The sequence below is a fragment of the Lonchura striata genome, chromosome 2 (genome assembly GCF_050655825.1).
Source record: "Lonchura striata isolate lonStrDom1 chromosome 2, ASM5065582v1, whole genome shotgun sequence".
Lineage (NCBI taxonomy): Eukaryota > Metazoa > Chordata > Aves > Passeriformes > Estrildidae > Lonchura > Lonchura striata.
In genome coordinates this window covers 44,655,215-44,679,236 of record NC_140704.1, presented here as the reverse complement: position 1 = coordinate 44,679,236, position 24,022 = coordinate 44,655,215, and the positions used below count along the sequence as shown (strand labels likewise).

At 39.4% G+C, this 24,022-nt stretch overlaps 1 protein-coding gene across 11 annotated transcripts in view; it reads right to left on the bottom strand.

Annotated features, from left to right (window-relative positions):
* Positions 1–24,022, bottom strand: part of MYRIP (myosin VIIA and Rab interacting protein) — a 316,186-nt gene that overhangs the window by 25,868 nt on the left and 266,296 nt on the right. For 8 of the 11 annotated variants that reach the window (XM_085573290.1, XM_021531268.4, XM_085573291.1 and 5 more), the window contains 4 exons: positions 23,100–23,249; positions 10,697–10,874; positions 9,737–9,832; positions 5,653–6,302 (listed from right to left, as the gene is read on the bottom strand). In XM_085573290.1, coding sequence (XP_085429416.1) covers positions 5,653–6,302; positions 9,737–9,832; positions 10,697–10,874; positions 23,100–23,249 — 1,074 coding nt within the window. The remainder of the gene's footprint in view (positions 1–5,652; positions 6,303–9,736; positions 9,833–10,696; positions 10,875–23,099; positions 23,250–24,022) is intronic. The other 3 variants (XM_077786765.2, XM_021531274.4, XM_021531278.4) reach the window with 1 other exon arrangement.

The window sequence follows — 24,022 nt, the reverse complement described above, 5'->3', positions numbered from 1 at the left end:
GTTCAAGGAAAAATTAAAATATTCCAAACTAGTGTGTTTTCACTTCAGTTTTATGATATGCTCTGATATACATGAAAAAGACTGGTGTATTTCACCTCTTAAATTAAAAATCTCTATTATAACCATGTTTCCTCAAATTGCAAGAGAACTTTTCTTCAGATGTTTCTTGCACATCACTCCGCAACTCATTACAAATATAAGTATTACACCCCAACCAACAATCTGCCAATGACTAATACTCACAAGTCACTATAGTACTATGAAAAAGCCCTGAAACCTGTTGCTGAATCAATCAGTCCATCAATTTGTACCTAGGAAAGAAACAATCATAATTTATGTGATATACAGGATAGAAAGCCCAGCTAAACTGTACACTTGTATTTTATGAGACTACAGTTTAGTGAAGACACAGCTCATTAAACCTGAGTTATTTACAGCTAGGTATCTTGTCTAAGCTAACTAGTGGAACCCCTCTTTACTTGAATTACCTCCATTTATTTAATTGGTACATCCAAAAATTGTTACTGCTCTCATCTACCAAAATTTGGTTTAGGATTACAGCTCTGCACTAGGGGTGTGGGCTTACTCTAGCACTGTTAATCAAGACTGAACACAGTTTACCTTGAGATCAAGCCTGAAAGGAAAAGAAGAAAATCCTATTCTATGCAGACATTTGAGCAGATAAAGCTTGTGAAGACATGAATTTGATATTCTTGTTTAAATCAGCTTACAGATAATGTATATAAAATCTAGTGGAGCAGTGAGGGAGGCCGGCAGTCCAGAGTGCTGGATTTTCCCACACTTCCTCCTCACTGCTGTACTGACAGACTTCACTGTGCAGCAGGACATGCACCAGTCCTCTGGGGGCTTCTTAAACATATCTGCTTAGCTTTAATTGCTTCACAGCTTTATTGGAGTAGTAATGCACAGATACACCCATGGGAAGCACCACTTGTTAATCTAAAGAATCTGTATGGACATCAGCAATATCACAACTTCTCTTGATCCTAAAAAAATGCCAGGCTTCATAGCATACATGGCAGCAACTTAAAGATCTTTTTGCTAGGTCTGCCAGCACAGGTGAAAGTCATGAGATGCCTTGGCAACCCCAGGGTCTCATTCTGCATTAGCTAAATCTGTGTTTTGAATACATATTGTTTCTTGGGGGAGGACTCATCTTGAGAGTATTGATTGTATTACAGCTAGGTTCAGGTATGTCTATAATGCCTTTTTTAGTTTTCTAGCCTCTTTTAAATGAGTGGTTGGATTATCTATATTGGCTAGAGCTGTTAATTCCCGTGGTCTTGCAGAGATAATGGTACCTTACACTGATTCACTTTGTGGTTTCTGTTAATAGAAGGCTGCTTGACTTGTGTATTGGGCTTTTCAGTGGTAGAAAACTATTTGTGAGGAGATTAAACCTCTTTCATGGATTGACAAGTTAAAAAATGCATTAGCAGCCATGAAAAAAAATAAATTGAAAGGTACTACTATTATTATTGAATAGATGCTGCATTAAATTTTGTTATTCTTAACTGTTCATGTTTTCACTCTTTCTGGTAAGTTTAATGACATTTTTGTGCCATCACACAAATCATTGTGTAAAATCCCATTTGCAGCTATCAGCAATAGATAATGCTAATAACTGCAAACAAGAATAAAGGGGTACCATTTGATCTGAAAACTGAGCTTCTGTGAGGGCCTGGCAGACTGACACAGCCATGAACCCAGTTTCACTAAAAGAAAATCAAGTGTTTCTATACAAGCATAAGTCTTTTAGGAGACAATGAAAACAACACATACACCTTTACTCATAAATAGTGTCCATATCCTTGCACACAAATCACTGATAACTCAATGTAATCAGAGTGGATGGAAATGAAATACAAAAAAAAAAAAAAAAAAAAAAAAAAGATGCTCCAGAACAATATCTATGTTCAACTATAAATTCCCAAGAGAAAGTTCCCTTCATACAGGAAACAAAAAATTGGAAACTAAAATTTTTAGGAGAATACACAAATTGTGAGGTTTGCAGGCAGTTTCTCATCAAGAGCCAGAGTGATTTCAGGGAGCTGTTTTCAAAGAATACATCCCAAGTGCCATCCCCTGGGAACAGGCAGTCTGACAGTGCTCACCCCTAACCTGGTGCAGGACAGGAGGGCTGTAATTAACAGGTGGGGTCTGCTGATCAATGAAGCAAACTCATAATGAGGGTACTTCTTTCACTTGAATCAATTAAGCCCCTCCACTTTGCATCAGAAATGTAAGAACTTCAGCTACATTAAGCAACAGTCATATCCTTCTCTCACAAAGAGAGTGAGAGTCAATATATTATTATTATTATTATTACCAATACTATCAACTATTATTACAATTATTGATAATGATTGGTGGCTTAAGTGTCCATTTTTTGTAAAAAGTTACCATTTGAAAAATAATCATTAAAAACAAGGTTGCATTTTCCAGTTCAGTTCCCACAGAAATATGTCTTTTGTGGTACATAAGCAATCAGATATTATTTATAGCAGGACTTTGTTTTTATCAGGACAGTTTTCATATCTTGCTTCATGACTGTGTTGATGGAATCTCTATAGAGAGTTCAGTAAAGGAGCATGCTCTTTTACTTATCATTAAGCAAAAAATTTCAGTCACAAAGTCAGCATTCCGCTGCTGTGTCAAAAATGTATTTTTTTAAAAATTCCACAGCATTATCCTACTCTAGGAAGTGGATCCTGATTAGAAAATACCTGATTTTAAATTGAAATTCAGTTATGAGTTATGAACCAACTGCAGTTTTTTCAGAACATAATTACTTATGTTCTGGAAAAACTCTCTAGGCTCACAGAATAGAAGAAAAAGGGCTTGTTTTCATGTCACTGAGAAACTTGGAGAGCAGAAAACAAGAAAGCAACTTCCAGTATTAGAAAAGTAAAAATGAAATGCCAACTTTAGACTGATAAAGAGAAATCCTGTTCTACAATGCTGATGAAAACAAATAATGGTCAACAAATCACCTTATTATTACAATGCAGTAAAATAAGATTATATTCCAATGCAGTAAAATACTGAAAAAGTGTTTCTTTACTGCAATTGACATTTAATTAGTTATTCACTGTCTAGTATCTTGGTTCAACAAGAGTTTAGAAGAGTTTGTATGGTCTCTGCAAACTCTGCATAATCTCATCATGTGAAAAGCTATACCTGGTTTAAGACCCTGCAGTCAATCTTTCTTAAGTCTGTCTGCAGTTCTTCACACACCTACATTATAATTTTATAGAACTGTTTATAAGTAGGGCTGTCCCTGCTGCAGCCTCAAATCAATCATTTTACCAAAATCAATACATAATTCTGGGGAATGTATGAAACTTTAACATCCCTTTAATCTCATTTTCCAGAGCAATGTAAATGATGTCTGGCTAATTCATTTTCATACATTAAATCAGGTTCCGTACACACATGGAAATTTTACTTGCTTCCTAGAATTGTTTAACATGCAATATTCTTGCTCTAAATTGTGGAAATCAGTCCATTCTGGTGCCAGCAGTGCTTGTTTGCCAGAAGCTGGAGTAAAGGTTCTACAAATGTGAGCAGCAGCTGAGAAATCAGCCACCTATGTGTGTGTGTATGTCCAAACACAAACCACCCATATATAAACTTCCTAGTGAGGATTTCATTGCTTTGAAAACACTGGCAGTGTGCCTCACTTGCCCCACTGAGGCTGAGGAAGCAGAAGCAGCCTCTTTTAGCCTCAAGGGTAAAATGAAAGGGAGAGTGGGTTAGAATCCTGAATCTTTTAGCACAACTGAGAGGTTACAAGAGACAAAGCAACACACAAAAGACTTGGGAAAGAAGAATAATTTTCCATACTAGCTTGCACTTTGAAGAACACACTAAGATGCTAAAGGAGGCCATCACGGATGTTTGGGAAGCACCCTGCCTTTCTGACCTCACCTGGATAAGCATGGGTGAGATTTAAATTGGATGTTAGGAAAAATTTCTTTGCAGAAAGGATTCTCCAGCACTGGAACAGGCTGCACAGGGAAGTATTCCTGGAAGTATTGAAAAGACATGTAATTGTGGCACTTAGGGATGTTTAGTGGTCAACCCTTCAGAGCAGGGTTAACAGCTGGACTTGATATTAAAAGTGTTTCCAGTCTAAATGATTCTGTGATTCTATAATGTCTCCAGGACTTTCTCTGTGAGCTTTGATCTTCCATGCTCTGTATATTGTCTATTGGGACTAGGCAGCCATAATATGAACACAGACACACAGAGATCATGCACAAACACACAAAGCCAGAAAGCTAAATGCAGAAGTCTGCGTACAAGATACAATCTTTGTGCAGTCCCTGTAAAGCCTTGTAACTCTGCCTGATGTTCTAAAAAGTCAATAATGGTGACTGATGTGTTGTCAGATCATATTATATTACATTACATCAGTCTCCTTTTTGGGAACTGTTGATTTTAAATATATGAGGACACGAGTATAAATGAGTCAGTACAGAACACCCCGAACACCCACACTCTGTCCTGAAAGCAGATGGAATGGGTCCAGAATCAATGACATCCAGCATTAAAGCCCTGCTGAAACCCTAGAATCATAATATTGACTTGCAATCAGCTGTACTGATGTTTTTCTATAGGAAATGGAGGCTAGTAGCACAAGGAAAGAAAAACTATTCGAGGCATCCTAAATTTGGTCAGATAGCTTTAAGACTGAATCAGGCTGCTCGCAATCAGAGGCACAGGGAGAAGACAGCCCTCAGCTCCTTGCTTCAGGCTTATTATTACTCTGCCGCAGCAATGATGCAGCTTCAGGATTTGAGAGGGGGAGGATGTGGGAAATGGAACTGGACAAGGGGTCAGTATCCTCCTGAGGTTGTGTGCTTGCACTGCTAACAAAATTCTTGGGGACAAGTGGATCCCTTAATATCAGTCACAGGTCTGGACAAACTCCAGATAGAGACTTCTTGGCTTTGTAATTTAACACCTGTAATTTAAAAGAAAGGTTTGCTGTATTCAAGCTGTATGCACAATTTTACCAAGTTTGAGATATTACAGTCTGGGGGTTTTGTTGTTTGCTTGGGTTTTGTTTCTTAATGAATTGACAAATTATTTAAATGGAAGTAATTTACAAACACTCACTCTAACACATCAGAACTAATCTTAAAATGACCAATTAAAAGCAGACATCATTTGGACTGGATTTCACAAAAAGCCCTTTTTGAACTTCTGCTGCTCATTAGCTTTATCCCTTACCAGAATATTTGTAGACACTGCAGAGAAGATTCCCAGGCATATGAGTTATTTCTTATACCAAGAAAACAGAAGTTAAAAAAAAATTGCAGCACAACAAAACAAGTGATTAATTAACATTTCTCAGCTGTTGACAAATCTTGAAGGTTTTTTCTTAAGAGCACTGTGTTTTACAACATTAACAATGTCTTTGATTGGATGAAAGTGGCCTATTTGGGAAAAAGGTAAAGCCAGTCTAACACCCTACTTTTTCTTCTTATTTAGGAGACATAAGGAAGAAAAAGCTTGCAAGAACACTACCTCCCACTCATGATTCACACGATACTGACAGTATAGATTAATTAGTTTTACCCAACTCTTCTTGAGAATGCATTTGGTAAGCTCAGACACAATTACCTGACTTAAATTCATCTTGTTGGCTTTTGCCTGATTCTTCTCCTCATGTAAGTCTTCAGAGATGGCTTTGCTCTTCTTCCACCTTCTTGATCTCTTTTCTAAATCATAATGGACTCCTTCAGTCTCACTGCTGTCTGAATACTCCAAGCTAGTTGCCTGTGGATTAAAATTTACATCTAGTTCTCCATGGAAGTGCTTCTTTTCCATTCTGGGCATATCACTTTGAGTTCTGCTTTGCAACCAGAGAAGTTTGTTAGGTACTTTAGCTTCCTGGGAAGAGTTTACTGAAGATGTTTCCGAATCGGAGAACAGTGTCTCAGTATTGGTGTATAACCCAGAGGAGGGAGAGGTCACTGCCTGGTACTGATCATTGCCATAAACCCACTCGGTGCCATACTGGGAACTGGAGTAATAGAAGTCATCTGGCAATTGTCGAGGTCTCCGCCGCAGCTTGTTCAAGGCCACGTTCCAGTCATAGTCATCCTCGCTGTCCGAGCCCATCTCGTCATAGGCAGACACAATGCTGGACTCGCTCTCCAGAGCTTTGAACACCTGACTCTTTGGTTTGGCGAGCATTCGAGGACGAGGCAGAGTGACGTTCTGCAAAGCCACCCAGTTTCCATCGGTGCTTTGGAAAACAGAAGGTGGACCTATGAAAAGGAAACAAGAACAAGTGTGATCGCACTGTAAATAGCTGCTTTTACTAGTCACAGACTAGTTTCAGCAAAACCAACAAACAAATGCAAGTGCTACTGCCACATGAACTCTCTTCCATGTTGTGAGCCAAGCTGCCCTACTACTTAGAAGACACTGCTTTTAAGTCATGGTGATGACTAAAATGGAAGAGTACTTGGACCAAAATTTTTTTCTAAAAGAACGATTATGAAAGACTGATGCAACATAAGCAGACAGGCAGGTACAAATCCTGAGTTTTGCAAATGTCTTTGATTCTGTGTGCAATTGTAGTCCCCCATATTGTAAGGAAAAATGGAAAAAGAATCAGAGAAGAGCAACAGAGGTTGTACCAGGTTCTGAAATGGTGTGTCTTCAAGGGATGATTAAGTAAGCCAGAGCTCTGCCATCTGGATGACAGAAGACCGAGAGAATACACACTAAAAGAGATGGGGGAATCTCTTCCAACCTAACTACTAGAGGGCATGAAGTGAAGCTAGAGAAATCACGGTTCCAAACAAACAAAAGAAAGAAGTGAGATACAATGGATATCAGATCTATGGAACTTCTTGTCTAAGGTTGTTCTGTATGCTTGAAATTATCTGTGATAAAATAGAGATGGCTATGAACATGAAGAAATCCACTAAAATTTACTGAAAACAGAAAAACACTTCTAGCTGAGATAGTAATTAAATTAACAGTTCTAGAGGTTCAGAGCCTACTTAGAGGCAGTATGAAAAATACTTGCTTTGTCCTAATCTCTCCTTGACTCTTGCTTATGGCTGCTGTTGTTGTACCCCAGACTAAATACCAAAGGAGCTGATTCTGTCTGAAATAAGCACTGCTGCTTTTGTATCCTTCCACATTTTCAGAGTATGTTTTACAACTCCAACATAAAAACCAAAAAAAGTCATAAATATGCTCAGAAAGTGCTCTTTAACTCTCATAACTCTGAGCATTGTACTTCTTCTAAATTTAGATTTAATTTCCAATCAAAATTGAAAATTCCCCTCATGGGAAATATGGATGTGTGATAATTCTGCCTTCTGCAGCACTTGAAAAATATATAATGCCATGGATTTACACAGTAATCCAGCCTACTAAGTGAACTTTTCAGACTTAAGGATTCCTCCTATGGATTCAAATTTATTATTTTCAGAAACCTATAGAAATACTTAATATAAACTATTAGTTTTCTCATAATGTAAGCAGAACATCACTATTTTCAAATGGACACAGTAATATCTGGGTCTGTTGTAGAATATAATTAGGTATTTTGCATTAGGTGGTTACAAATACTAGGACAAAAAGAAAATTACTTTTCCCCTAGAACTGTTAATAAAGAACATTAGTATGCAGTAAACTGTGCTTAGTTTAAAAAAAAACAAAGTCTGAGGTGCACTACCACCACCAAAACACCCCCCCCAAAAAAAACTAAACAAAAATTAAATTATAATTAAACTTAGGAGCTATGAGAGTTTTTTGACAACTTTTGCATTTCTTACTAATTTGAATTCTTTTGGCTTGTTTTCATTTCCTAAGTTTTAAGTCAATTTAGAGAACTTGAGAAAATACAATTCTTACTCCTGCTTAAAAGGAAATCAAAATAATACTAGTTCTCTTGTAGCAGTGACCAAGGAAGGATATAACTAAAGTCAGGTGTGTAAGGAGAACTAGTAATTCTTTATTGTAACCCCTGATTTTGGAGAAAAAAAAAACAAAAACCCAAACAAGCTATCAAGCATAAGACACTTCTGCTTGTTTACTTTTCCTAACTATACTAACTAATCTTAAGTATAGGGTTCTCCTGAGATAAAGAATTTTCCTTAAAACATTGTTCCTTCAAACAAAGCCAACAGCTCTGGAAGATATAAGTCTCCAACAAGAATTGAATTCAGCTGCACCACATTACTCAAATGTAATGGGGAGCCACAAACCATTTTTCTCCCCCAAACCATATTCCCTTATTGTATTTAACAACACCACGTGAGACTCAGTCAACCAACCTCAGTTAACTGAATAAAGGACAGGATAGTACTTGATCACATCTTAAAAGGACAAACAGGGTAGAAAGCAACTGAGACCTCTATATTCAGAAAGCTGACTCAGCTTTATCCCATTTTTATTCTACAATGTCAAGTGCTCCCTTCCTGATTTTCAAAAACAAAGTCACTTAGTTGAAAGAATGTTTTTTTTTCACACAATTCTTTGGGCACAAGCTATAATTCATCCACGTGAAAAGGGAAAAAAAAAGATTTAAGAAGTTTCATTGTAAGACTATTGACAAAGGCTCTTGAGTCACCATTTAAACCAATATGAACTGTAACCAAAATGAATTGTCACCTACTTTTTGGCTACATGCCTAAAAAGCCCATTGATGTTACCACACCAAACTCTTGGTTGAGATTTGTCTTGTTTTCTGTATCATAATACAAAGCTGCTTATTGCTGCATAGGTGAGACCATATTTACAGATATTAGCACAGTCAGGTATTTACTATTAGTTCAGTAGGCACCACAATTTCATCACAAGTCTGGTTTTTAGATGAAAGAAGCAGAACAAACATTCTGTGTAGAGCACCCAAGAAGAAACTGTGTCAATCTATCATTCTGCTGTGGTTAAGCAATTGTTAAATACTAAATTGCTCAACAGTTGAATGCAATGGGATTCAAGTGGGTGCTGAAATTTAAGCACTAAATTAACCACTTTACTGAAAATAGGTCTTCCACTAAAATGCCCAGGAGAGAAACACTTCTGACAGTGGGTTGGTTAAGAAATTCACAGAGTAATGCATACTTGGTTAAGTCAGATTTTAGTACTATTTCAATATTAATTTCTTTCACGGGGAGGAGAAGTTTTGAAATTGTCTAAATTTCAGTCTCCCCAGTTACCAACTGGCATCACAGATAAACAAATAGAACACATGGGCAGCCCCAGTCCCTGGCTGCCACCAAACCCAAACACACATTTTAACTGCTTCTGCTCGCCAGTGCCTAGTGAGGCAGCTGTGGGAGTTACAGTACCAGTGAACTCACCCCACAAAAGAGAAGTTTTCTGCTTGTACAGCTTCATGAACCAGTGTGCTATAGAGGTCAGAAGGGCTCTACAGCTGCTTCTCTACAAGAGAAGAAGCAAGAACTGCCTTTGAGACAGATTCTGCCATGGCATGGCAACATTTTGAGCCAGGGAATGTTGCTGCAATGAGTTCTTGTGCAACTGTAGGGGTAAAATCTGACCAACTCAATGGAAAGAAAGTTGCCTAGTGCTACACTCTTGTGGTCTCACAAATGCTTCAGCCAGAACAAGAGAGGCAATGTAAATGGGACCACCCCAAGAGCAGGAGCCACAACTGCAGAAGCACAGAAAGGGTTAGGTTGGAAGGGACCACAGTGGGTCAGCTAGTCCGACCAACCTGCACATGGCACAGGATTGCATCCAGGTTCTTGAATATCTTCAGTGAAGGGGACTCCACAGCATCTCTGGGCAACCTGTTCCAGCGCTTTGTCACCTGCATAGTGAAGAAGTTCTTTCTCATATCTAGGTGGAACTTTCTGTGCATCAGTTTCTGTCTGTTGTTTCTTGTCCTATTACTTGGCACCACTGAGCAGAGCCTGGATCCATCCTCTGACACCCTCCCTTCAGATACTTATATACATTGCTATCTTCTACAGTTACAACCTGTCTTTTTGTCATCTAGAAGTAAACAGGGAATTGCATTCTATCCCAGGGTGCTGATTCAGGCAGGAATGGAGCTGACTTGGAAAGCTGCTCACCATCCATCGTCCATATTTACATCCATACCTAATGCATGATGACAGAGGTCAGATCCAGGGAAGCTGCTGATCTGTGAAGTTCTTACTCATACAGCTTCCTCAGACTAGTCTGGAAGTGCCAGTGAGTGGGACTGCACAGAGCACTGCATTTGTGAATTCATCAGGGTTTAAAATAAAGCTGTAAGGAGGAATTCTAAATGTGAATTATTTTAATGACTGACTCACCATGTAACCTCATGAACAGTTACCCTGTGCCATGGAAGGGATACAATGGGCCGCAAACCCCTTCAACTGGAGGACAGGTTATCAATGACAAAGAAGGGCACTTGAGCACACATATCTTAGAAGCCCTGAAATGTATCCAAACTAGTTGTTGTAAATTTTGTAGCAGTCCAAAATCAATTTCACAAAGACCCAAATTCTGAATTTTCATTTTTAAACAAAGTTAAGCAATGACATAGCCCAACAGATTTTTGACATGGCAACATCAAATATACATTTTACATGTGACCTCAAGAAGGTCCTTGATTTAAGTTGTATTTATTCCACATGTGAGTGAGAGCCAAAAAAAGAATCTTATTCGTACTAGAAATATTTACTTGTTTCATTTAGCCTGTCTACACTCTTCCAGCTGGGTAAAGCAGAGAGCTTGTGTTCCTTCTGCTTCCTGGACTGTCCCTTTTGCTGCCTCCCAAGAGCCTCGGCCACAGATGATGCAGGGTCTTGTCCTTTACTGGCCATATCTTCACTAGACAGGGAGAATGCAGATTGAGACCTCTGTGGGATTAAAAATCAGAGAGTGAAATTTAAAAACAGAAGAAGTTAATTGTTCAACTATTTGCCATAATTAGTATTCAGTTACCCATGGAAGTGTATGATCTGCTAACATCACAAATGGGATTTAATGTATTCAAAAGTATTCAGCGTTAGATTGCTTATTTATGTGCATTTCTGATGCTATGCAAAGAGGCAGAAAGTTGTTTATACTACCATGGACCAGATGGAGAGAAATAATTAAGGTGAAGTTGTTGGGAATGTGCTTGGTGAGGACTGATATCGAACTGCTTTGACTCAAGTTAGTCAGAAAGGGATCCCATTGTGGTGAGACAGGATAATCTATTGTTGGCTCAACAGGCCATCTGGTGTAACAATCTGCAGAAGTTAAAAATTGAAAAAAAAAGCAAACAAACAGCCTGTTCCCCAGAAATGGATATGCAACTCAACTGATTTTAATGCAAAATTCTGTTTGCTAGGACATACATACATAACACCCAATATGCTGAGCAGTTTTATGCCCTCTTACTCATGAACTCAATTTAGCCTACAATTGCACATCTATTTAGTTCTAGGAGGGTCACATTTCAAGACATAATAAGGTAAAATACTGTTGTAATCATTAATTAGCCTGTTTGTCATTGATGGGGAAGGGACTTTTCTTTGGTTCCACATAAACTGATCAGACATTTAGTTTTGACCTAGACACAGAAAAGTCAGTTTCAGAAGACACATTTAAATTTGGCCCATTTAAAAAAGCTTTGAGTCCTGTCAGAATCCTGCTGATTTCAGTAGAGCTCACACTCACATATCAAATCATATATGTAGTTTTAGAAAAAAGGTTTTTCAGAGCTCAAGTCAAGCTGCCTTCCCATCAGAGTCAGTAGAAGACTAAATGCCAGGTTTTCAAGTGGCTTGGCTGCTTTGCACAGGTCAAGTTGGCACTCTCAAATCTTTGTGTATTTTTAGTCATGTTCAAATTACAAATAATTAAATAAATCTGTTACTCTCAAAAGGGCCAGTCTTTGCCTGTATCAGAAGTCTGCTTTGCACTGGTGCTGGTGAGGTAAAGGAGACCTTGACTTTCAGCTCCTTTCAAGTCCCTTAAATTCCCAGAACAGCATAAGCATTGCTGGGAGTCCTGCTGGCTCAAAATCTGCACTTACACCACTTTCTGTCTGCACCTCCTCTCATCTGAAATGCTCCACTATGGGACCCATGTACCATGCCAGAAGATTTAATTAACTGCATATCTTCCTGTATCCTTGGCTCAGCAGTAAAAAGAAACACAATTAAGCACAAGGGTTTAGTTTAGCTTCTGAATTGATGAAGAAAAGCCAGAATTATTGCACTAGGTATTTTTATATTTTCTATAACTCAATGAATGCACAACTTTGCTAGCCTTGTCCATACAAAGATACAGATCCTAATATGATGCACTGGAGTGTCTCCTTTCAAATTTAGTGATACAAACTATTCACAAGTTGGAAGTAATTTTACTATAGGGAATCTTTCAGGTGCATCACTTTTACAAGTCAGCCATATTCAAGTGTGTATTTAGTCTGTTCCAAACCTTGAACTAGGTCTTTCACTGATCAAGATCATCTATCTGAATCCTTCTTAACCATGAAAAAGTAATAAAATAAAATACTTTAATGCAATGCATATGATACATAAATTGTTTCACTATAGGAAATTTGCTCATCATGTTTGATTTCATATTGGCAGAATATGTGGACAAAATAAACAATTCTGCCACAAATTTTCTGAGTTTTAACTGTGCTGTAGTTCACTTCATTCATTGTAAAGCTAGAACTACCAAACTTGCCATGCTTTCAATAAATTAGGTCTGGTGTCTGCCACATCTTTTGAAATCTTTGTGTCAAAATTGTTATTATTGGAAGCAGCAAGTTGTTGTGACTGTCCACAAATGTTCTCTCAGGGCACATTCTTTTTCCATGTACATATGGCAAACATGAGACGGAAGAGATGCTGAAGACCCAGAAGAAGGAATAGCCTACAGTTCATTTAGTAGTATCTATTTTCCCTTATTACGCAAAGAACTAGATCATTAGGAAGAATACCAGGAAGAACTTAAGTAGTCTGTAAAAGGATAACTGAGACTGATAATGCAACCTATCTTTATGTTTGACAGCTTTCCTGTTTTGCTTAAATGGCAGCTTCTTGTGTGCCTTCTCACTGTTTCACAAACATCACAGCAAAGGGATGCCATTGCAGTGATGGCAGCGTCTGCTCTTTGCTCTCAACTCACCTAAGACCTGCCAGCAGCTTAACCTTGACAAGGCAGAACTTGGCAGGGGCTGCAAAACCTCCTGAAGAAGCTGGGCACTCCTTCCCCCAGGCTGATGCTTTGGCAGCAAAGCTGTAGCCAGCAGTGCCCAAGCAATTTAAAGCCAGCTCATGTGCATCCACACTGTAGGGCAGGTAAGTTTTCAGGACTAGGAGAGACACAACAGCTTGAAGGATTTAAAAAGGAGAAGATGAACAGCCTGAAGGATGAAAGGAGCTGAAAAACAGGGAAGCACAGAAAAGAAATTGGACACAGTCCAGTGGTGTAGTAGTCTAGGATCTGAAATAAGCTCAACCAAACAAACATATCTAGAAAAAAACTGATTTTTAAGTGTGCTAAAACTTCTGGGTCAGATCAGAGGGAGACTGCTCTCTACATTTTATGCAAGGTCTCTATGGAGCAGGAAATTGGTATAAGGTAGGAATTACTGCTAAGAAATTTTCCTAGAAAATCCAGCTAAAATACAGCAAGGAGTAAAGCCTGTGGTGCCTCCAAAGCTTGGCTTGAGGCCATCCTCATTATTTTTCTACATTCTGTGTGAATTATTGATAAAAACTATCTTGGACTGCTCTGCTAGAAGTACCACCTCTTCTCACTGAGGTGGTTTGATGTCACAGAAGGCTCAAGGATAGAAAAGTAATGGCATGATAAAATAGCTTGGCTGCACACTGACATTTACATCCTGAAAAAGGGATATGCTGTTGAACTTGCACTCTTCACTACTAGATTTGCAGGTCTCTGTAGTTCTTGTATCTGGAGAGATTGAAATGATCAAAAAATACCAATGTTCTAATAAGCTCCAATTCAGAAGAATATATAAAAGTACAGGATTAGGTTATTTCTTGTTCTGAAAGTTAGTTTTAGATAGGGATGGAGGAAAAGATAATAGAATTGTGTTTTACTCAGACAAGCAGGGGTGGAAAGAAAGCATAAACATTCATCCCTGAGCAGTTCAAATCACTGGTAGCCCTGATAATGACATAAAAAAAGGAGTGTCAATAGTCAAGCTTGGTGTAGGAACAGGACAGAAGCACATCCTGGTGTGAGAACAAACCAGTCTAAATTGACTGTATTTTCAGAGCACAAAAGCAAATGTTTGTGTACAAGTTTATCTCCAATCAACTAGCAGCCTGACTCATGACTCTATGTGAAATGCTAACAACCTCAAGACCTCCTTTCATTGTTTTTGCAAATAAAGAGCAAACTAGACAGTTAGTCATTTGGCGTGAGGCAACACAGCAAAAGCCTCGTCCTGGCTGGCACACTTACATCAACTTGAACTCAGCCAGCACCACTAACTCCCCAGCCTTACAGCTGCAGCATGGGCTATGTTCTTATTCCCTGTGTGCCAACTTCACTGCTGCACTGACCTGGGCCGGCAGCAGAAGCACACATTACTGTGCTGCATCAGTGCCTCTCCTCTTCAGAAGTATCAGCTCATCTGTAGAGCCATAGGGGATGTACTTCCCTTGGGGACATTTGTATAGAAAGCAAAGCACTGAAAATAAGGCAACAGGCTTGAGAAGCCTGCCTGGGGGCTGATGCTCCATGTGGTTTCCCTGTGAATGGATGCAGAGAGGTACTGGAGATAGGCTCTTGGATAGGTTTGCTTTGGAACAAGGGATTTTTACTGACCAAATGAAGGAATCATGTCCCTCAAGCTTTATCAACTGCCTACATGCTTGGATTGCATCAAGATTTCAGGGAAGAAGAACCAAAAGTGTCCAAAAAAATACAGGAGTCTAGATACAGTTTTCAAAATAAGGTAGGAATGTAGGAAATTTGGTTTTGATTTATAAAGACATGAGATGTCAAGAAAGGAGGTAAAGATACTTGGTTTATTTCCTAGCCAGAAGTTCTGCTTCCTCAGCGAACAAAAACCCCAACCCACCTGCCAAGTGCTATTTTAGGTGTATTTATATGTTATAAATGACAAGGCTGCCCTGTAAGTTTGCAGACACTGCTGGTTTCTGCAGCAAATTGGCGCATCAGCAGATGGCACTGCAGCCCTGCAGATCATTTGCTGTGCTCTGCACAAACTCCACAGAGGCAGGTGCTGCATGCTGGAGTGCTGGGCAGTGCAGCACAGCTCACAAAATACAGCTGGAGTATTGACAGACATTTCTAGACACTTGAATTAGATGAGTTCCCTGCCAAATCCTGCCTAGTGGCACCTCTTGTGACATGTTTGTTTCAATTACAGACACATTATTATTATTTTTTAAAAAACCCCTCTTCAGGGATTTCTGTTGCAGTTTATAATGTCTGGATGGAGAGAACTCAGCCTTCACTTTCCACTGAACTAGAACTAAAAGGAATCATCTTATTCATTGATGGCCTTCAATAAATTTTTTTTTAAAAAGACAAAGTGGTTTCTGAATATTAAAGAAGGAAGGAGTGAATAAAAAGTAATCTCATCTTCCATTACTTAATAAATATAAATATTCCATTTTCTACCTGTAACAATTTATGAGCTCACTCTTCTGAACACTGAATAAATAAAAGCAAAACATGTCACCAGAAGCAAGAACAACTTTATAAGCCATTATAAAGAATATTGAGTCTAATCTTGATAATCTATAGATTCTTTACCTTGAACAACTGCCTTATATGTATGCATATTTTTTAGAGTGACAACATGAAGATTTTGCAATAAAAGATGAAAACGTTTAGGTTTCTACCAAGAGATGAAAAATAATTCCTCTTTCTCCTAAAGAAAAGCCAAAATGCTAATTCAAAATAGGTCCCAAAAGCATCTGATGGGACTTTAGAACTGGATCATGCATGTTTTTCCCCCCACTTCCCTCCTATTTCACCTTGTTTCCACCCTTACATTATGCTTCAGCCTGGTATAACTAGTGAAACAGTAAATTATTCTGCAATTATCTGGAATAGACCAAGGGCTCTCCCAGGTCCAGGAGGGACTGGGAACCCCGGGTGTCATAAGGCAGCTGCAGGTCACCACAGAAGGAGCCCTTGCAGGCACAGAGACCTCAACACCCATGCTGAGTGCAGGTACCTCCGGATTTCGGGAGAAGAATCCTGTGCTGGGCAAGCTCTGATCTGAGTGGCAGATGCTAAGCTGGGCTTTGAGGACTACCTTATTTATTCAGGGAACCAAGCTAGAACTGAGACATAAACTTAGATGACTTCTCCTCCCTTGCAAATTCAGCATGCTATGCCTGCCAGTGGTGCAGCAAATCCTCTTCTCACCTGTGCTCTTTGAAAATAATCAATGCACAGACAGAACCAGTAGGTCTGGTAGCAAATACAGTAGCAATCCCTAGGCATTAACAGGTTATGCATCCTTTGGGAAGAAAACTCCCACACCAGGAAGGAGACAGTATGAGCTTGGAAATGATGCCACTCTGCCACAGCCTATTTATCCTGGAAGTGATTTTTGCTCTGCTCAAATGTATGCAGTCCAGACATCTAGCAGTGGGAGTGAAATACCAAGGGTTTTGAGCATCTGTTCCTTAGTTAATCTTGTATGTGGCAAAGGATCTGTTAACAACCTTCTAAAAAAGGACAAGAACAGGCAGATGAATAAAAGATTTTTTTCCCTCCTAACCACCCCTTGTGGATATCCCAGCCATTAGGGCAAACCTTTGAACAGCAGACTGGGAGAAAGCAAAGATGACTGGTCCCTCTCCTGCAAAAGCCTTAGAACATGTCCTTCAAGGGTCTGCCCAAGCTGGCTTTTTGTTCACTAGTGACAGACATATCCTGGCTGCAATGGATTGTTTCCATCCTCCTACTGGCCTCTTAGACATCTGATTCCCTTAAAAGCACTGTTCTTTTAAATAGACAACAAAAATAATTATTAGCTTATCAGGAATGGGTCTGTCAGCAGGATGAACTGCACAGCTGTGCAGTAACATGTAGAGCCACATTTGGGTGCACATTTATTTTGGTTCAGTTCAGATTAGCTAACTTTGATTAACCAGATGGAGAAGAGGGTTGTAAGGGAGAGAGACAAGAGGTTATTCCTGAACAAACCCAATGCTGGTGGGCATGCCAGTATGTCCACAACATCACCTAGAGTGTGAAAAAAATGGGGAAAAAAAAAAAAAAAAAAAAAAAAAAAAAAAAAAGCTGGCCCCACATGTGAAAGTGCTACTGCTTTGTTTGCAAGGAATTTGTAAGCTAGTAATAATGGATATTTCATATTCATTCCAGAATATGAGTATAAACATCCCTTCTGAGGTCAACTATTTAAGGAAGTGCTAGGAGCATAAAATATCATAGTTTGATCTATGTAATGAATTTATGTAAACAAGTCTACTGAAGTTTGTGGAGCAGAGTACAGCTACACCAATGCAACTGTAATCCTCACAGTGCCTTTACAAGGTATCCTTATGCATTTAGCCATTACTGCTCCTCACACATTCACCCAGAGCCCATTCTTTTTCCCTCCTCCCACACTTTGAATGTTGTATCACATGTCCTGAAAAAACCTAAACAAATGAAACTAAGAACAACCAGGGAAGACACTTCCCAGTTTGAAGATACTGAGAGCTCAGTTGTCACCTGTGGTGACAGTATTGCCATTTTATTTGCAGAAGAGAAAGAGAAACAGCAAAAGCCAGATCCCTGGTTCTGGTGTGACAGAAGGAATTTGCTTTGCTACTAGCACACCTCTCTGGAAGAATGCTTGTGTATAAGAGGAAAGGGGGAGGAGGTGAGTTGACACCCATGTTTCAGGTCTAACTGCAGCCTTACACACAAACACACCATTTTCTTCAAGTGAATATCCTTCACTAAACAGAACTATTCTTTTTTTATCCATCTCTAGGTGCCTCAGTTTCCCTGTGCAACCTTTCATGTCCTGTTCTGACCCTCATCTACAAAGCTGTGCTCAGCACATCACTTGCCCATCAGAGAGAATCACTGTATCTCCTACTCAAACACCAGAGGAAGCCTTAAGTGTTCTGTGTTTATTTGCTTCTTCCTCTAGGAATATACACCCTGACTTACCCTAAAAATAAAGTAAGGTTTGTCAGGCAGCCTAGCTCTGAGCATCCTTAAAACAGATTTTAAGTAAGACCTGAAAATTCTGCAAAACTCAGGAGTGTATTACAATAGCATCTTTAAAACAAAATGAAGCTGAAAGTACAACATACGAGCTCAATTATTTGGAAGATAACATTATACAATGACTACCCTTCTCTGTCCTTTCTCCTATTCCCTTTCATGCCTTAAAACCTATCTTGGTTGGCTGATGGCAAATGTAGCTGAATGTAGGCCTACCTGGGCTCGATTATGCACCTAGCATCCAAAACCATCTTGGAAGTTTGTCAAGTGCATGGATAGTACTGCGAAACAAAAAATTAGTAATCTTATGCTGGAGATACATCTCAAGAAGAATTACAAACTCAAGCCACACAAACAACTTTAAAGGGACAATGCTGTCATGTCAGCGACCTGAGCCTTAAAATCTGGCACTAGTTGCTGAGTCAGAATCACAGATGAGTTGTATCCTATTGCTCTGCAGCATTGGAAGGAGGGAAATCAACCAGATTACCATGGACAGAGCCATCCTAATCTGAAATCCACATTGGTTTTGCATTGAGATTACAATGTTACAGTGTCACCTGTGGAGTCAGCAGATGCCAGTATTATCTGTAGCCTGGAAAGTATTTAGAGAAAGCTGGATCTTCAAATAATAAATAGTAATGAAAAAGACACATTATTTTTAGAGCACCAAGTGCTCTTCCATCTCAAAATGCACTGTTCTTTCCCATTTTGTGCAAAGAAGATGATGGTGCAGTTGGCTTCTTTCAAAGGAAACAATACAGTAAATAACCCATTGGGATCCAGCTGATGGGCCTCTGGAGGAATGCACACCTGTCTCACTGGAACTAGGTCCCAGCAATATAGGCCATGCAACCTTCTGCTGCCAGCTCCTGTATAAAAGTGCCATCTTCCTCTGACATGACTCATTTATTTATTAGACGTAAATATGATGTTCCCGATGCAGTCATTGACAGGTAGGAAGTGATGTCAACTGGTATCTACAGTGCTACACCTCACTCATCTGAAATCGCTCTCCCACTTTGCTGCATGACTGACTGCTAAACAGGATTACTCCTCAAAAAGGTTTCCTTCAAGCACTTTTGATTGAGAAAAAACTAAAAAGGTACAGAACACCTGCAAAACCTCCAGGGATTTCCAAAGCAGTGCTAAACCTCAAGCTTGTGTAACCTTCCTTTACTTTAAAACAAATCAAATGGAGAAAAGAAAAAAAAGGAAGAAAAAATAAACAACTTGCAGTACACTAGGGACCTTAAAATTAGCTTAACCAATACATTTCTGCTTCCCCTGAGGTGCATCATAATGTGTATTTAATGAAATCCTCCTTTTCCCTATATCCCTAGCTGTTTTATATGCTATAAATTATGGATGAACTTCTGTTTATATATGCAATCTTTATGCTGTAAAATAAAGACCACTAATACAGCACTTAAAACACACCAGGGTGCCTTCACTCCATCAATGTTTAAATGGGATACAATTCGCCAACTGGTTGTTTGCTCTCTTGTTACCAGGCTGGCAGTGATGTATGGTGGGCAAACTGGACTGAGAGAACAGAGAAGCATCCACCCATTGCTCTGCACTCCTCCTATCCCAACACTGCACAGCCGTTGCTTATTGGTAATGAGAAACAGATGGTGTCATCCATCTCTTTTTATGAGATGAGGAAAAAAAGTATTCAGCCCTGTTTCATTATTTTTAGCCTGAGAGAAGGATCTCAAAGAAATCTAAGAGAGGAAAAAAAAGGAGAAGACAATGTCTATAGCTACTAGCACATGTACTACTACAGTTAAACAATCAATACTATAGTCTGAAGGGGGGAAGTGAGAAACTTTAACTTAATTACTTTTTCAAAGCAAATGGTTTTGGATGAGCAGGGAGGTAGTGCAGGGCTTCCAGAGACCACTGGAAGTTTCTGGCTAATATGGATGAACTGTACACAAATAGCTGTAATAAACAGAAAAAATTGCTTGGCAGGTGAAACCACAAGGTGATAGCTGGGTTTATTACAGCACCCCTTGACTCTGTAAGAAGTGACTTCGGTAATAAAAAGCAATGCAACAATAAACATGGGTTTCTAAAGGCCAGAGTTACAGCATGCAATTGTCCTGTGTCATATATTATTAGTTTCACTGTGCTAGCAAAAGCACATGTATTATCTTCTGCACAGAAGACATTAAAAAAAATCCTCTAAGATAAATTTTCAGTTTTAAATTACAAAATTCTGACTGCCTTAAGATTTGCTATCCTTACCTCCCTTTTCCCCTGCATGCCTGTCTTTCTTTTAATTGTGTTTCTTCTTTCTTTTCATTTAGCCTATCCTGCTTCTGCTAATTTTTTAGCCTGGAACCAAATAAATACTTGAACAAGGGAAGTTCTAGTTAAATAACCTTTATTGTGAAACTCTGACATAGTAATAGTCTCCTTGGATAGCCTTGATAGGAAAAAAATGACAACTTGTTTTTCTTCTTCCTTCCCTTGGGATGGTTGTGGCCACTGTGTCTGGCCACAAAAACCTTGGCTACACTAGGAACACCTGTGCTAATAAATCTGTTGCAGTAGACCCCTTGTTAGCTGTGATGTGTACTAATATTAAAAGGTTTTTATCATTACAGGCAGATATCTGCTTAAACTAAGCCATCACACAGAGATCAATGTTAGGATGTATGTACACAAATCAAGAGTTTGGGGTTTTTTGGTCAACATAATGTCATCAGTTAGGAACTAAAAAAACTTAATTTATTGTAGTGGAATCCAAGAAGATTTGCTGTTACAGACTTGGACTCAAGAGTTCCTGGGAGGCAGTAAGGAGCTTTGCCTGGAATGGTCAAAGGGCCTCTCTGCCAGCTCCTGTAGAAGCTAGGTTTTGTTTTGGAAAGGAAAAAAAAATTGCAATTATTCTGGCAGCAAAGATAACTTCCTCACACAATATACAGAAGAGAAAGTGATATGATTTAGTCCTGCAAATCTACTGACAGATGCATGCTTCCTATTTGTCACTGAATGAAAGCAAAGTGGAAAGTGTAAAGCAAGCTCAGGAAAAGGAATTTGAGTTGTTTCAGCACTGTTGATGAGAATCAAGCAGGCTGTAAGCTCTACATTCCCTCTGCACAAATTGCCTTTCAGTATACTTTCCAGCAGGCCCAGGTTCTGTGACTTTAATTGTGCTATCTAACAGCCTAACATAACTGCAACTATCTTAGCTATGGCAATGACAGGAGCTATCCTTCCTTCACAAGGGTGTCTGGTCATACTAATGAAAATCTCCTCTATTCAGAGAAAATCAAAAATAAACATATACAAACTTCAAAGGAGAAAATAATATGATAACACAACCCTAGCAGAGCAAAAGGCAGAAACTAAATTTATGGGAGAGATGAAACAAGTCACAGCAGATGGCCAAATTCATTTGTGTTCCTTAAAACACTCTTGGAAGACAGTTGGAACAAATGGTGAAATATGTGGCAAAAGACCCTGTACAAAGAGGTAGAGTGTCCTTATAAAACACTGTACACATCTGGATCTCTAGGACTGACTGATGGCTACAGAGATTTTGAAGTTGTTTGCAACTTAGTGTGACATTTCTGCTTCTCCAGTGTTTTTCACAAAGTCTATTATTACTCACACCAATGAACCTCCCCCTAGCAAAAAAATCAGGACTAAATTGTTACTTCAGAAGAGAATGTCAAAATGTGTTGAGTTCCAAGTTAACTTTTCAAATGCAGAACAGGCTTCTTGGTATAATGACTGAGGAATTGAACAGCATATTGTTCTAAGTCCTGTCCTTAAACTTAAGAAAGAAAACTCATTTGAGTTAGACACAAAATTAACTCTCTCTCTCCTGGCTTTCATATTCCACAAACAACTTGCCTAGGAGTGACGGAACAAAACGCTTAAATCGTACTCACCCTAACTTCTGATCACTTATTAATAGTGGGACATTAAAGGCAGTACCCCTTCAATTTGCAAATAGTTAGAAGACGAGGATGCAAGTCTGTATCTCAGCAACTCTGGCCCACAGTCAATATTCTGGCATAAATCTGTTCTCACTGGGAGTATAAGTGAGCAAATTTAGCTGGGAACTAGGACATGGCCCACGTTCAGTTCTGGTGGTTCTGCTTAGTGGGGGAGAGGTGGCTACTGGAGCAGTAGCAGGACACTTGGGAGCAGCAGCTTAAACCACACTGTCAAAATGCACTGGAACTAACTCATCTGTCACTGTCTTCCCTCTCTGATTGCCGAAGTGCTTGTCCAAGCCTATAGCTTATTTTCACTGCTTTTTATTTGCTGCTCTTTTAAAACTGTTAGTAATGCAACTTGTCAGATTTTCTTCAGCTTTATAGCAGGAGATAAAGACATTGTGCTAAGAAATGAGTGGAAGGAGGAAACATTCTTTAGTGTAAGACATAAATGGTGCTCTGCAGCTGAGTTTCCTTTTTTGTTGCTGGTGGTGGCTCTTTTCTGTAAGATGGCTAAGGAGAAAAAGAAACATTACAGAAACCTAACTTTATACAAAAGAAAAGGTAACACTCAGCAAAGACCTACATAAAAGTTAAGTGAGCAGAAAAACTGTTCTGAGGAATGAACACTGAGGTATCGAGTCCTGTTGGCATTCAAATCAAGCAGTGAGAGTGCTTATATCACAAACTTAGTCCTCCCCAGCACAGTCACCAAGACAACACAATGTCTGTGATGTACCTCCGTGGCCCATGGGATGTTAGGAAAGCATGCAACAGAGTGACAATTTGTCCAGACACAGAATTAATGCTTGTTCTCTGCAAGTCTCCACACACCGTTCCAGGCAGCAAAGTATACTTATCCATGACTGCAATCTTCTGGCTTTGTGCACCAGAAAGCAAGGACAGCTGTGCTGTGGCACTCACCCACAAGGTGTAGGATCCCCTGCGGCTCCCTGGGAATGTCAGCATGCTCTGGTCCGAGACAGCGCCGGACGCCAGGCCGCTGCTCCGCGACGGCGGCCATTCCAAGTCGGCCTCCCCCTGCTCGGGCTTGCTTTTCTGCTTCTTTATAATCTGCAGGGTAGGGGAGAAACAGGGTGGGAGAGGACAGAAAAATGCTGCTGGGGAAATACTGTCTGAGCCGTAAGGGGAAGATCTAAATGAACCCTGTCTTAAGGCAATCTTCCCAGGACAAACATTTGACTTTCCCTTTGCTCTGGCTCCAGCTCATGCAATTACTTCTCATCTGAAGCCCTACCGCTTGTAAGCACATAAGCAGCGATGCAATATGTAACAGCGCCTGCAGGAATACCAGAGGTGCATTACATAAACATAGAAACCTGTTGCTACAGTAACACTTTAGCAGCATCTAAGTGTCAAGTATTTTCTCAGACAAGACTTTTTGCCAAGAAATATAAAATACTAGATATGAAGGGAATTTCAAAGGCGCTCCCATAACATGCAGACACATTCTAGTGAGTACAAATAGGTCTAAGGTCTCTAGACACTATTTTTATTTTTGAAAATCTACACCATCTTAAGAGAGAGAGAATTTATGTCTCCTTACCCTGACAGATTATACCCTGCTACACTTTGTTTCCACAAGTTAAATATAAGATATCTATAGACTATTATTCTGTGGCATAAAAGATCTTGTTAGGCAGCTCTTGACAAAAACAGTAGCAATTCAAGCTTGGCTGAGAGAGGCTCTGGACTATGAAAGACCCGATAAAGACTTACTTGATAGTCTAATGTCACCATTGAAAGAAAAGGCATTATTTTCCAGTGAGCTGTTGCTCTTCTGGCTTTTCTTGATAGCCTTATAAACAATGTTCCTCTTCTGGTGT